Source organism: Camelus dromedarius, chromosome 11 (genome assembly GCF_036321535.1).
Source record: "Camelus dromedarius isolate mCamDro1 chromosome 11, mCamDro1.pat, whole genome shotgun sequence".
NCBI classification, from domain to species: domain Eukaryota; kingdom Metazoa; phylum Chordata; class Mammalia; order Artiodactyla; family Camelidae; genus Camelus; species Camelus dromedarius.
In genome coordinates, this window is record NC_087446.1 from 53,442,836 (window position 1) to 53,458,034 (window position 15,199).

A 15,199-nucleotide genomic window follows, 5' to 3' on the forward strand; every position below is an offset into this window, starting at 1 on the left:
CTCTAGTATTACTTTAAAACTGAGATGCCTTTGACCACTGGAAGAGAACAGAAAGAAAGATTATCCATTGAGGGCCTGTCCCACAAGAACAGCTTATATTTATATTCTAACTTCTTAAAAGCTACTTGAGACTCTTGAAAGTATGAAAATCACATTACATGTTTTGTAAAGGACTCCTAACAAAGAGGAACCAAATTTTCATAAGATCCAAATTTGACTTAATAAACTAGTTCTTTGAATTCATTTTACCCCAGTTGTTCAGCTCAGTATGATGACCTGGCTACCTAAGTGATGCTTTTTGTTTTTATTTTGAGCCCAGATATGTGGACCGTACTCATAAGGCCAGGGCTGAGAGTATAGACTTTTAAAAAACACAGGAAGCATCATTAATTCTCTGCTAACAAAAACTACTGATGATTCTCTTTTTTGATTGTTTTATATGAGAAGGGGGAGGTGTCGTCAGAGAAATAGATGTGTTTGCACTGGCTTTGCTTGGCTTGGATTTCTGCTTTGATTGGTTAATGGAAATAGAATAAATAGGTTTTAGATTTTCAGTTAATAAAATAAAAGTACAAATGTTTTCTAAGAACATTATTGAGTAGTTTAGGGTATTACCCTTGAAATCATTGGCTCAGAAATTACCAGATTTATTTCCCTTATAACATTATTTTCTAACACAACAACCATAAGTAAACAGTGATAGTTAACAGTTTTTTGGTGTCAAGGAATTACTACTGAAGGCAATAACTAGTCAGTAAGCTACATGTTAAATATATTAAATAAAGGGCTTACTTCAAATGATGGACACAGTATGTCTCAGATATATGAATGGTGATGCTACAGGAACAACTAGTCTGAGCAACTAAATTACACAAAAGCTTTAGAATAAGTCGAGCAAATGTGAAGATGGTCAAAAGTCTTGGTAAGAAGGGAAGGAAATACAGAACATTCAGACACTGACCAGTCATTTTCCTTAACAACTGTGACAGGACATCTAAAACCATCTTTCACCGAAAGGATATGGAAATTCTCTACGCTGTATAAGGCCCACGCTTAATAAGACCCAGTGTCTTTCTCAACAGAGTCCCAGCAATATTTAGCTGAATTTCATTAGCAGTTTCAGAGTCCAGTGTATCAGATGCTCAGCATGGTGTATTTCCATTCAGGAAAGTCTTGACGGAACAGTTGCAAGCTTAGTACCCTCAGGTATTGGAGTGAGCAAGGTAACAGAAAAGTCAGGCAGTCTGAATGAGCCTTTCCTCACTCTCTGAGATGACTCATTGTTTGCAGTGACAGCATCTAAAAGCTATTTCGTCAAACCACAGGTGCTTTTGAATCTCTTGGCCACAGATCTATACTGGGACCACTGTTCAGCTTAAGAACAGATGAAAAACTTTAGTGTTATTTTTTTCATTGTCATGAAGTTATGTTACAGTAAATTACTGTTTTTGCCTGTTATTTATCCTTATCCTTAGCCTACTTTCCACTTTTGAACTCTTCTCGCCTTCTCTATTTCGTGATGCACATATTTCTGCAACTTTTTATTGTGAAAACTTTCAAAATACAAAAAAGTTGAAGGGATAGTACAGTGATCAGTTTGTTTACTCTGTGTGTGTGTTTGTGTTTTGGTGGAACCATTTGAAAGCTGCAGACATCATGACGTCATCCCTAACTGCTTTTGCATTACTTACCTAAAATACAGTCATTCTTCTACACAACTGTAGTACATTATGTGATATACTTTTAAAAAGAAGGTTCTTATATTGCTTTGTGTCAGTCTCAGCCTACCTTTAGCGACACTATCAGCTAAGAATGCCTGGGGGCACTCACCTGGGCTCTGTACTGCTTGTGGCAAGCCCTCCACCCCCGCCACAAGCCAGTGTTTTAGCTGGACTGTTCCTTGTGGCTCTTATGATTATGCACCTCAGCAACTTCGAAAAAAACTTTGAAAAAAGGTTTATTACTCTGTAAGTCTGAGAGGGTACATGGCACTCTTGGAATCACACAGCAAAATGTGTTTAAAGGGAGAGCACAGACCTGGGATCATGCCTTTATTGGGGTCAAAGGTGGGATGCCTGGAATTTTGTGGGTTTATTCTTTATTAGTGAATTTAAAACATAATAGGTGGGAAGAGAGTATAGCTCAGTGGTAGAGCGCATGCTTAGCATGCACAAGGTCCTGGGTTCAATCCCCAGCACCATTATTAATAATAACCAAAAAACACATAATAAAAAAACAATAAGAGCAAGAATTAAAGCGTGGGAGGGAAAAGTAAGGTCACTCAAGTGGCCAGTTATCTAGGTCACCCAGGGCTTTCTAAAAGGGGAACTTGTGGGTGGGGTGGCCTGGCTCTTTATCAGTCTTGTAGCTGGCAGTCTACTTATTTGAGATGAATGTCTTTGAAATGGATGTCGGCAACCAAAAGTATGTCAGGCACTTACATTATAATCAAAAAAGCTAATAGTCGGGCACTTATACTACATATGTTTTAATATTTATTCATTTTTCTATTTTAAAGGCTTGTAAAAAAATTAATGAAAAATTACAGATATTTATCACCCTTTTCTCTGAGAAAGATCCCAGATGTTAGCCAATAGATTCCTCTGTTTAATGCTTGGCTGACATCACAGGCCCTTCCCAAAGGTGTTACCAATAGATGGAAATACGACAAACAACACACAAAAGAAATAGAAGTGCTTACTGCTTTTCAGTGTTTTTTGACAATGAAAATTTTTTATTGGAGTGGTCATATGGTTGTCCATACACTGCCCTATGAATTTCTTATGATCACCAATGAGTTATTCAAGAAACAAAGTTTATTTAAATGGGTGCTAGTCATTCTTACAGGGGAAAAAAAAAAAAACAAGTGCCATCATGATGTGGTAGCTCATACTGTCACAGAAAAGTCTGATTGTGATGGTGCAGAACTTCTTGGCCTTGCTGAAAGTGTCATGTGACATTCTACTTTTTCATGGTAAAGACTGTAAGCTGCAAAAAGCTTACTTGTTTGCTGAGGTCTTTTAATAAATACTTTACAAGCTTTGCCAGAGACAGATTTGTCATCTGGTGGACACAGTGTCTGCACCTTAAGGTGATTCAGCAACAGAAGAGAGAGAATGCTAAACTCGAGGCTGGGCAGCTCCTGTCTCAGATATGCTTTTGTTTTGCCTTTTAGGTATTCCAAATGCTGCTAGAGTTCTTGGAGCAAAATATTTGCCAAGGTTTGGGAAATGCTTTCTTAGCAAAGTATTGCTACCCCACAGTAGTTGTATCTTCTCTCTAGTCTGGTGCTTTGAGATTAATAAGCCAACCAAATTTGTTTGGTAACAAGTCTGTGTATTAACATCATGCATAATGATTATCAAACCTGTGTTCTCCAGCATTTCACTCTAAAAGATTTTGCTCCTTGAGAAAATGACCCTGCCTTATATATATTTTTTATATCTCACACTACAGTCTCCATATTAACCACTTTGTGCTAACGTAACTACATACTGAGCTATGTTGAATTAGTATACACAGACATGCATTTGTATGTATATATATGATTAGCTTTACAGCCAGAAACAAGAGTAGAACTTTTATTAACTCTGTAGTTATATTCCCATTCAAAAGGAGAAATCAGGATGATTTTTAAATTTGAAGAGAGTTGGAACATTTCATGTTTGTGCAGGTATTAAAATTTTAACTTTATGTTTTGGTTTTTGTGGGGGGTTTTTTGGCCACCACTAAGCAAACTGATATGGTAAAGAAAATTATTTCCTTCCAGAGGTTGAATACTGGGGCAACTTGCTATCTCTTTATACACTCATTAAAGGTGGTAGGTTCTTTTATAAGGACATGAAAAAGCTTTCATGCTTAGAAACCATTTACATTTGCAGTGGAGAAAATTCTAATTGCCTGTTTAATGTTCTTTTTCTGTAAAAAGCCTCCCAGAAACCTTTGATTCCATATTTCATGGATTACTGTTAAACGTTTACTCAAAACCAGCACGTGTATGTATGTCTTTTGATTACTCTGCATTCTAAAGGGAAAGTGCCAGTGCACTTGGTGCAATTGTGGTAAAGTTTTGAAGATCTATATCCTAATTATGGATAAATTTTTCGTGCTCTGGCAGGGGTATTGCCTGGTAAAAATTCATTAGAAGTGAAGCTGTCCAATTTTATAGACCAAAATATAAAATGAAAAATATGTGAGCACATATGTAGAAATATATGATTTCCACAGGGACTTCTGCATTTTTCTTGGTAAGCACAACTTACCAAGAAATGTTTTGTAGCTTACTACTGCCATCTACTGGTTCTCAACTCTTACATGTCTAGCTACTGGTTTACTGTAACATACATAGAAATAAAAGGGAACCAGGTTTTTTAATTGGAATCCTTAGAATAGTCTTTGCTAAGGGTGAAAGAGAATTTTCACGTGATTCATACAGTATTTACTTTGTAGATGCTTTTAGTGAACAAACTTATAACCCTCTCTCCACTATTTACAATATGACATTTTTCTGCTTGAGTTTCTGATCAAACCTTTTTTCCCTGTCATCTCTTCGTAGTTTAATGGATCGAGAAGTGGCATTACTTGCTGAAATGGACAAAGTGAAAGCTGAAGCCAGTAAGTCTGATCTTTATTAAAGCTATTACCAGTTAATACGTACCCGCATTTCAACCCCCATAACAAAAGCTCAATATAAATGCCACAGTAAGAGCTTATATATTTAGTTATGCAGTCTTGAGCGGTTGTACTGTAGTGTCATATGAAACCTTTCAGGCGAAACAACTTTATAAGAGCCTGTTTTTTTTTTTTACTATTTCCAAATTTTAATATTTTGAATGTAGAGCTTAGTGTCTTAAGAGACTATATCATGGTATCTGCCAGCATAGCACCAGCTTAGGAAAATAAAGTATCTTCCAGATGCCTGGGTTTTATTTCATTTTGTTTCACCTCCAGTAATTGAACAATTCCATTGGGTTTCTTTCTACTTGGGAAAAAAAAAACCCTTTGGCATAATCAGAGGTGACTTTACTAGGTTGCCTATAATTAGTGTATACATTTCTGTCATTACCACGCTCAGAACTTTCTTTGTTTTCTTGGTTTGTAGAAACTTCACTCAGTGTCTGTTATCATTGGGTAGGAAAAAAGTCGATTAATTGAGGGTTCAGGATACCATGACTGGGGTTCTTCGAAAACTTACTAAAATAGATTATGGAAGAATAGAGTCTAACTTGGATAATTTGTGTGGTTTTATACTAAAGAACCAGGTATCTGTTTTTTTTGTAATTTCTTTTACGGGTTAGGTTAAAGATAGACAGCTATATGAAAAGAAGGGAACGTCAACTGCACCTTGTACAATGACATTGATTTGGGGCTTTTCAACAGCAGTTTATCTTCATGCATTGAATGCCAGATTTGTAATTAGGAAGGTTGTTCCTTTTAGCCTGCTTTCAAACTGGTAAGAATGGAAATAGGCTGAGATGATGACTTACAATTAAATCATTTGTGTCTATGGTCATGGGCCAGAGGAGGCAGCTTTGAAGCACTGAGCTGAGATCAGTTTCTATCCATTTAACATGAAATGCTGAATACATGGTAGAAAGTGATCCACAGTTTTTCAGACGTGAGATTTCATTAAAATGGAGTGGTATATCCTGTAATTTCTAAATGTGACAGTTTCAGTCCAGTCTTGTGCCTGTGTGTTCTCTTTTTGAAGGTGAAGTTTCAGAGAAAATACAACTGGTAAGAAGGCATTGTCCTTACTGTTGAGAAGAAGGTGTTTTTTAAAATACATCGTTTATAGAAAATTTTGAACATACTTCAAATAGAGGCTAATATAATTAACCCCCGTCACCTAGCCTCAACCAGTTACCAGTTCATGGCCAATCTTATATTATCAACTTCAGATAAAATTCATCAATTTTATATCTGTATCTCCTTTCTCCCATGATAAAAATCCAAGTTTTCAATGACAATAATGAAATTACTCATTTACCGATGATATCAAGAAGGTATTTTTCTTTTTTACACATTGTAGTTTTATTAATTATATATTCACAGTTCAGACTTTATTCACATTCATTCATATATGATCTTAACATCAGCCTTATGGAGGAGTTGGGTTTTTAATTAATTAATTAATCAATTAATCAAACTAGTTCCTTTGGGGGAAATGTGACTTGTCCAAAATTAGATCCTCTCAGTTATCTGATACATATAGAAATCTTTACTTGATATGTTTTTTCCATCTTGAGATCTGTAATTTTGTCTTAGAGTCCTAGAATGCTGGAGCTGAGGAAGAGTGAATTTGATACAAATGGCAAGTAGGTTTTATCCTGGGAGACAGAACAACAGATCATTTGTAGCTGTTGGGCCTTTGTGTTGAGAAACTTTGTGTTGAGAAACTGTGTGCCTGTTCCTAGCTTATTGGGAAAGTGTGACCTTATTGATTAACCTGACACTGGTGTAGGCAGCCCATGGTGGCATGTGTGTGGCAATTGAATTAAGTAAACTTGCTAAAGACATTCAGCTCTTTGTAATACCTGATACAGCTCTTTGAAAATTCTGGGTTTTTTCTAACAAATTTGGTTAATTTCTTGGTATGTTATAGGATTCTATGTATAACAATTAGGAATTGAGTTTGACTGCATACTACAGAATAGCCTAAGTAAATGTGAGTTTGCTTTTCTCTCAGGAAATGAAAGGTCCACAGGTAAGCAATCCAGGGCTGCAGGGCATCTCCAACATGACATGAGGGACCCAGGCTTCTCTATCCTTCTCCCCAGCCACAGCTATCCCTACAGTGTGCTTATGGTCAAAAGATACCTCCTATGACTCCAGTCAAGGAGGGGCAAAATGTTGCACGCTACCTAAGACTCCTTTAGAGAGCTTTCCTATAAGCCTGGCCCTGTGAGTTCTGCTTAGATCTGCCAAACTATATTAAATGACTCTCATCTGTAGCAAAGCTAGGAAATGTAGATTTTTACTTAAGCAAGTTGGTACGCAACAACATTAGACTTCTGATAGAGGAGAATGGCTATTCAGTCATGAACAGTCTTTGCTACAGTCCACCCTTCAGCTGCCCAAGATGCTTCTTTTTTCTGAAATGAAAACACACCTCCCCAATGGCAGCACCTCCATGGTCTCTAGTTCATATATTCAGCTGAAAATCCAGGACTTCTGGGTAATTTCAGATCTTCCAGCAGGTCTGGATATGACACGTTGTGGTCTGGGATTCCATCAACTAAAAGAAAAGTTAGATACCTTCCTCCAGTATTATGTAGAGAAAGAAGAGGATAATTACAGTAAAAATTCCCACTTGGAAAAGCAATAATCAAATCTTACTGGACAGCAGTAGTCGAGTCCCTGCTTCAGTGGTGGAGAAATTTCCTTGCTTCATCTGCCCTAGTTCTGCTTTCTATGAGAATTTCTTTTGCCCATTGTCCTCTGTAGCCCCTGGCTCTCTACTCTGAGATTTCTTTATTGTCTGTAATCCTCCATGGACTTATCTAAGTTACACATCTGGGCGCATGCCAAAGAAGATGCTTCTAAAAGGCTGTAAAAAGTCTAAATACCCATCATTAGGGAACTTGGTAAATAATTGTGTTATATCCATATAGTAGAATACTTGATGGCTATTAAACAGACTGAGGGGAACCTAATGTGTTAGTAAGGAATGAACTTCAAGATATATTAAGTGAAAATAGCTAAGGTGAAGGAAGGACCGTGTATGTGCTGTACTCCCATTTGTGACAAGGGAAGAGAGAGAGAGAGATGTTGTACATGCAGAGAATGTATTTGGAAGTATACTTAAGAAATTGTTAGCAGTGGTTTCCTCTGGGGAAGGGACCACAAAATCGGATGTAAGAGACACAGTTTTACTTTTCATTTTATACCCATTTATTTTAGATTAATTTTTCACCATAAGCATTTTTTGTTTTAATTTCAATGCTTCTTGATTAAAAAAAAATTTTTTTTTTAACTGGGAAGAGGAGAAGGAGAAATGGCAAGTGACTTACAAGTCTTTATGATTCATAAAAAGCGTTTAGCACTTAACTGCCTTCAGAGTTCCTCAGGAAAGTGGAAGCTGGACCTTTGGTATTTTCATTTTCTGGATGGGTGGGCAGCGAAGCCTTTGGCTGCCCAGATACGTACTGCATGTCCTGTATTTCCAGTTCTTTGTCCTATTTAGCAGAGTCTGAGAGTCATACTCCCTTTTTCTCTGCAGTGGAAATTTTGCTCAGCCGTCAAAAGAAAGCCGAACTTCTAAAGAAGATGACTGACGTGGCTGTTCGAATGTCAGAGGAGCAGTTGGTTGAGCTCAGAGCAGATATCAAGGTAAAACTTCCTTCTCTTCTCTGCCTTTCTTCTTACCCTTGGGGACTAAAGTAGCAAATCTCCGTAATTCATGGCCATCTCTAATGTACTGAACTCATGATCTTTTCTTCCCAAACCTGGCCCTTTTCCAGGTCCCCTTTTTCTGTAGGTGGTACTGTCATCTATCCAGTGTCCAAGCTGGAAACCTTAGGAAATTTCTCCTTTTCCCACAATTAAATCTATCAGCAGACCCTGTCCATTTGACCTTCTGCGAAATCTCAGGTCTGAGCTTTTCTCTCTCACTCATCACAACCGTTATCAAGCTACTGTGAACTCTTGTTTGGACTTCCGTAATATCCTCCTAACTGATGCTACCCCTCCACCTGGCCACTGCCCCACTCTCGCCACCCCTTCAGATCTGTTCCTCACGCTGCGGTAACCTGCTTCAAATGTCCCAGTGCCATCGGATAGACTATAGTCCTTGATGGCCTGTAGGTCTCCACATGGCCTGGCCCTGCTGCCGTCCTTTTCTCACCACCCGACTCGTTCTCTGTACTCCAGCCACGTCAGCTCTCCTTTCCACAGACACGTCCTGTTCCTTCCATCTCCCCTTGCCAATCCCAGCACACGTCAACCTTGTTTCTAAATCGTGAGCTCTGTGAACCACGGGAGTTGGCCTTCTCTACTCCAGAGCCCTTACTGTGCTCTTTCTGAATGTGTGAGACTTATTGCCATTTTTAAGACGAATGGGGAGGCTGTATAAGAGCCTTTGTAAAATAAAAACATAGTTGGAAGATCATCTAAGACCTTCCACGTGTCCTTGTTATTATTCCCTTGCTCTTTGCCCTTAGCCTCTATTGAGGAGAACTAGTGAAATATACAATGCAAATTTTAAATTACCATTTTCTGATTAACTAAGACTACATTACTAAACTTTATAGAAAGTCTTCCTTGCATTGATGCCAGTCATCCTCATTCAACTATCAGGGAGAAGCCGGAAACCCCTTTGGAATTAGATAAGAATTCTGGCTCTCACAGGCCTCATCTGTTCCCCTTCCCACGTGGTTGAAAAGCTGCTAGAAATATTTCTGCAGGCTGACTAAGGATCTGTTTCTCTCCATGTCTTCAGTGTACCGAAGTGGGTGCTGTGCAATTTAAATGTCTTATTTCCAGATCATTTTATTTCCGTCATTGCTGTTATGTCTTTGGCTCAGCAAACCCTAGAATTTGTTTCAGAATTAATCTCAGACTGATCTTACATGTCTGAAGGCTTTGTTACAGACGTTCATGTGCTTTCCTAAGCCACAGTGTACCCTGAAGCTTTAAGGCTTCAAGGCCCAGAGGTAATTTTTATTTCTCCTCTCCCATTTACTGCCTCTAGATGCATCGCAAGGATTTGATGTATTTGATTCTACCTTTTGAAAATCCAAAGTGGAATTAGGCCACCCCTAGTTAGAGGACTGATCTGAGGAGTTCAGTTCTTTTAAATTATATCCAGGCCTTTAGCTTTTCTTTTTCTCTCTCCTTTTCATCTGAAAAAAAAATGATTCTAGGCGACCTTGGAAATTGTTTATTGAAATAGACCCCCAAAAGCACTTTATTCCTGACACGTTTCTAGTCTCACTATTTCTACAGAATAGTTAGTTTTGACCCAAGGGGTTGGATCCTTCTCAGCTCAGTCTGCTTAAAAGGATTAAATTACTTGCAGCATGCTCTTCTCATTTGCAAAGTTGACTTTTCACATGAATGATTTTCCATCTCAAGAAATTGTTCCTATTTCAAGAACTAACAAATCCTACTTTATAAAGAGATGAAGTGGGTTTCCTAAGGAAGTTCCTATTAAAGAACACCAAACCATCTATTTAAATGGAATCATTGTAACTTATGAGCATTTTTGCTGCCTCTGCCTTTGTGTAAGATGGAACAATGTCGAGAGTAGCCAACAGGGGGAAGAAAGATGGCTCTCCACCATGAATTCCTTCTCCATCCTCCATAGCTTCTGATTATACCTAACGACCACCATGTAGCGTTTAATAAAGTTCCCAAATAGACTTATCTTTGGGCTCTTAAAGAAAATGATTGAATTTTGTCAGTTGCACAGCATTGGTAATATCATGGCCATTTAGTGAACTTCAGAGAAACAAAAATATGACAGTTGAAAGTAACTGTTTCATCTGTTTATAGCAAACTGGAGATTCCATGGATACTGTTTGTCTCACTTGGAGTCTTTTCTTTGTCTTTTCTCCAGCACTTTGTTAGTGAACGTAAATATGACGAGGATCTGGGACGAGTAGCCCGGTTCACCTGTGATGTAGAGACCCTCAAGAAGAACATTGATTCGTTCGGACAAGGTGAGATGATGAGGGATTCAGGGCTCCAGGGATGGTGATGAGAAGACCACCCTCTAGTCATTAGAGACCCAAGTGCCAGTTGATTTCTCCACTGATTCTTCTCAGTGCTGCTTGTGTTTGGGTTTGTTGGCTTGTTTTTATGAAAAGAAAACTGAGATACTTAACAAGTCAATGGATGCAGATGCTTTGATCTCACAAGGATGGGTATTTTCCAGCTCCCTTAATTTGCAGTCATACTGTTTCATCATTTTCTGCTGAGTTGAGGCATATTCGGCATATAGCATAAAGAGCATGTGGCCCTGGAGTCAGACCAAGTTTGAATCCTTGTCTCTACCCTAACCTCTTGGCCCCTCAGTTTATTCCTCTGCAAAATGGAGATAACAATGCTTGCTTTGCCTGACACAGAATAGGTACTTAATAGTTACAAAGGATGTGTGTGTGGCAGTGGGAGGAGGTGTGCCTCTGAGGTGAGAGCTTGTAGTGACCCATCAGTCAGACCCAAACCCTGAGCTCAGCTCCTCTGTTCTCTCTGGCTCAGTGTGAAAGTGAAATAATGGACTTAGGGCAGGGATTGTGAACTCAACATGAGTCCAAGCTTAAAGCCAAGAAAAAAAATCTAGGGAGTAGTTTTAAACCATTGAATTCTGGCAAAATTTGAACTGAAAATATTAATATTTTTCAGCTCACTTGGTATTTTGAATTTGGGGTTATTTTTGCAGTAGGAACTTTGGGAAAATACATGTTTGTTGTAAAGACTAGTTCTGTTCATATTTAACTCATCTTGAATCATTCGAATCTTTTTAAAAGGATTTAGCTTTTTCTTTAACTTTTTCTTTCTTTGCGAAGTCTGTACTTTGGAGTGTTCTTGCATAGGAAATCAAACATATGGCCCATACTATTGTTCCTAGGCTTAGTCAGCGGCTGGAGCCACCGCCAGGAGTTTAGGTGGTAGGAAACGCCCAGAAGTCATCAGTTGGTGGGGGGATGGGCCGCTGCAATTGTATAAGGTTCTCCTGTCTCAGAGTTCCTTTACCAAGCAGTGAGGATTTGGCAGGAGTGGAGGAAGAGGGCATAAGGCAGATTTTCCTTCCTTACGCATTTATAAACTTATCTTTATGATCACTCAGGTAGACAGTTCTTTAAGTTGCTCATTGTGAAATGGAGAAATAGGGAAAGTGTTACCCAACATGCTTTTCTGTCATATGACAGCATATTTCTCATATTTCTCTCTCAGTGTCACATCCAAAGAACAGCTATTCAACCAGATCTCGATGTAGCTCAGTTACATCAGTGTCTTTGAGTAGCCCATGTGATGCCTCTGCTGCTTCCTCTTCCACTTGTGCCTCTGCTCCCAGCCTTACAAGTGCTAACAAGAAAAACCCGGCACCAAGAGAGGCTCCTGCAGCCACAGCAAACTCCAGTGGCCGGACCTACCAGCCTCATCGAGAGGTAACCGAGCTTCCACACTGAGCAACTTAAGGAAGAAAAGCTACCAGGTTGTCACAGTTTAAATGCTGACAGTTCAGTACATTACCTTCCTCTCTTTATGCCCATTCCGTACCTATTTTGAATCCCTCCTGCTTCAGTTAGTTCCAGAGAAAGCATTTGGTACGTATGTTCCAAACCACCAGCCAGTGTAGATTTCTTGTTGCCAAGACCGCTGACTTCCTGGTGTTGGCAGTGATCCCAGCTGTTGTAGGTAGGATTGCCTGGTAATTGGTCACATTGGGAGTCGTGCACCCATCTCGAGGTAGACAAGCACCACAGTGGCAGGCTCACCAGAATGCATCTGCAGCAGCTGCTCCCTAGAAGCACAACGGAGAACGTATCAGGGAGAGCGAGAGAGCGTGAACTTGCTAGGGTGGGCAGCAAACACAGGAAAGTTGAAGCATAATCCATAGTTTCTTTTCCCTGGTGTGAAGGAGATACACAAGAGTAATCCAAGGCAGTGCTGTCAGTAATTCTTCAGAACTGGTGTTACATTGGAATTAGAGGACAAAAATAAAATCCTATGTCATAAGCTTTCTGGGTTGTAAAGTGAAAGATGTGTTAAATGTCACAGCAGCATGATTCAATCTACGCTTCATGATGTATAGCAGAGTAGAGCATAATGACATTTATCGTATTATTCCAAATGTCCATTATTTTTACAAATGGCTTATGATCTGTAAAAGTCAGACATGTGATAAGATACTTCCCAGCTGGGGGCTTATAATAACCCAGAGTTAGCTTTCTTCTTCTGCCCAGCTAACGAAAAGTGAACTCCTCTTCAGTGGAGAAGAGCCTAGGGGTGAAAGGTGGGGGTAAAAATAGTGGAAGATTTATTAGTTCTGATATAGTGTCTAGGTTGGATTGGCTGAGCAAATTCTGAGTCTTGAGAGAGAACCGAGTCCCAAGCATGAGATACTACTATGAGGCTTTCAGAATTCTATAAACTGAACTAGAACAAAGCGGGGCCATAACGCCACAGTGCTCTGAACGTTGTGTTCTTTTGTCCTTAGGTATTGCCAGGAAACAGACGAGGAGGACAAAGCTACAGGTCACAAGGCCAAAAGTCCAGTGACCCCATGAACCAAGGGCAACATGACAGTGTGGGTCGTTACAGAAACAGCTCATGGTATTCATCTGGTTCCAGGTACCAGAGCGCTCCATCCCAGGCACCAGGAAACACTAGTGAACAGGGCCAGGCTCATCCTGCAGGGACCAGTGGAACTGGAGCCAGCATGGAGCCCAGCCCACCCAAGCCCTCATTCAAAAGGGGGCTCCCCCAGCGCAAACCCAGGACCTCTCAGCCTGAAGCCGGGAACTCTTGAGGGAAATTGCACTTGACCTCTCTTCTGTCCCACACAGTTCAACTTGGTAACTGGACTTTAGGAAACTTATAGTTAGACTTAATAACGAAAAGAAGTTTACGCATATCACTTTTTATGCCATTCTAAATACTTTGATTTCTTCTTTCCTCGTTTCCTCTTTACCATTTTTGGAGGGGAAACTGTGTTTTCCCTTCACCTTTCCCAGTGATATGGATTGATTCTGACTAGTCATTTCCACCAGGAGTCAGTGTAAGCAGTGTTCTTCCCAGTGCTCCCGGCCTTTCAGGTGCCTGAAGAGGCCTTCCTCGGCAGCCCCTACTGTTCAGGCTTCTGGGGGGAGATGGATCAGAACTGGTCCTGCTGCCTTTCCAGGCTAAGCAGAAACCACATGGGCCTGTCAGATTCCCTGTGAACAGAGTGTGACCAGTGAGGGGATGGTGAACTGCACTGAATTAGCCAGAGAAGAGGAAATTTAATTAGTGAAAAGTAAAGAACACTAGGAAACATTTGAGAATCTGCCTCTGCTCGCAGAACGTGCCTGAGATTGACGCTCAGATCAGGGTTCAGTCTCTTGCTTAGCACCATAGCTTAACCTGCAGTTTCTTCCAAATGCCCAAAGCCTTGTTTCCTATTACCTTAGACTGCAACCCAGTCTAGGGAAGTCTATGGGAAAGTAGCATTTAACTAAAGGAAAAAAAGTATTTCTTTGTTTCAATGTTTGAAGATTTTTGTTGCTATTGTTCTCTCTTTCCTGATTTCCTGTTCTGACCCTGAACCAAATTTACAGCAATATAATTAGTGTTAATCTAAGGTGTTACCCATCAAAAAATTGCCGCAGTCAATCTTTAGAGTTGAATAAATAAAAACAATTGCATAAATGTTCCCACGTTTGTTTCACAGCAGGAAGTGACTTCATTTCATTACCTGTTTTTCTTTGGGCCTCATGGGGTAGAAGTCACTTCTGCAGCTTGTTCGGGGGCTTCACTGAGGGTGTCCAATTCCTCAGTCACTTGTCCCCCACTTAGCTTCAGAACCGAATTAAATGTGAAAGCCAGGGTGAGCAGATGCAGCTGTTCCTCACGGGAACAGGTCTGTAGGAGAGGGAATGGTGACTTTCCAGAGAGCCTACCAGTTCAGAAAAACTACAGCTGCCAACAGCTCCCCCAGGCAACCAAAAGTTCTGTCCCCACCCCTGACCTCCACTGCCCATCCCTTCACAGGAGTAGTTGATGTCACAATGTAATTGGGTTCCAGCATGTAGCAGGTGGCACTGGTACCAGCCCCCCCCCCCAACACTCACCCCAGCCTCTATGATTTAATAACAGCAGAGCATTTTCTTCCCCAGCTTTGTTCTCCCAAGTCTGAAACCCAACTGTGAGTGGCAGTGGTGCAGAACTTAGCTGCCTCAGGGCTTCCCCTGGCTCTGGCTGAAGCGGAGCTTCCAGGGTTCAGGTTGGTTGCACAGACTGAGAGAGAAAGAGAGCGAGTGTGTGTCTTTCAGTAAAGAGAACAGTAGTCAAGGAGTACTAGGAAGCCATTTTCTAAGGGGCTGGTCACCTCATTTGGGGGAATTTATCCAACAACACTATCAGCCTTCTGGTATCAGGAAAAATCCCCGCTTTTCTGATTAATTGCTTACCTGTACTTTATAGGAAATCCAGAGATTGAAGTGACCTTGAAGGATTATGAGGTCTGTCCCTGTATCCAGGCAAGACTGTATTTAAC

The 15,199-nt window shown here is 40.2% G+C and overlaps 1 protein-coding gene across 3 annotated transcripts in view; it reads left to right on the forward strand.

Moving 5' to 3' along the window:
• Nucleotides 1–14,358, forward strand: part of SPATS2 (spermatogenesis associated serine rich 2) — a 94,593-nt gene extending 80,235 nt beyond the window's left edge. For all 3 annotated transcript variants that reach the window (XM_031462631.2, XM_031462630.2, XM_064490951.1), the window contains exons 9-13: nt 4,556–4,614; nt 8,222–8,331; nt 10,559–10,661; nt 11,896–12,110; nt 13,163–14,358. In XM_031462631.2, the coding sequence (XP_031318491.1) occupies nt 4,556–4,614; nt 8,222–8,331; nt 10,559–10,661; nt 11,896–12,110; nt 13,163–13,474 (799 nt within the window). In that variant the 3' untranslated portion in view covers nt 13,475–14,358. The remainder of the gene's footprint in view (nt 1–4,555; nt 4,615–8,221; nt 8,332–10,558; nt 10,662–11,895; nt 12,111–13,162) is intronic.
• Nucleotides 14,359–15,199: the final 841 nt, after the last annotated feature.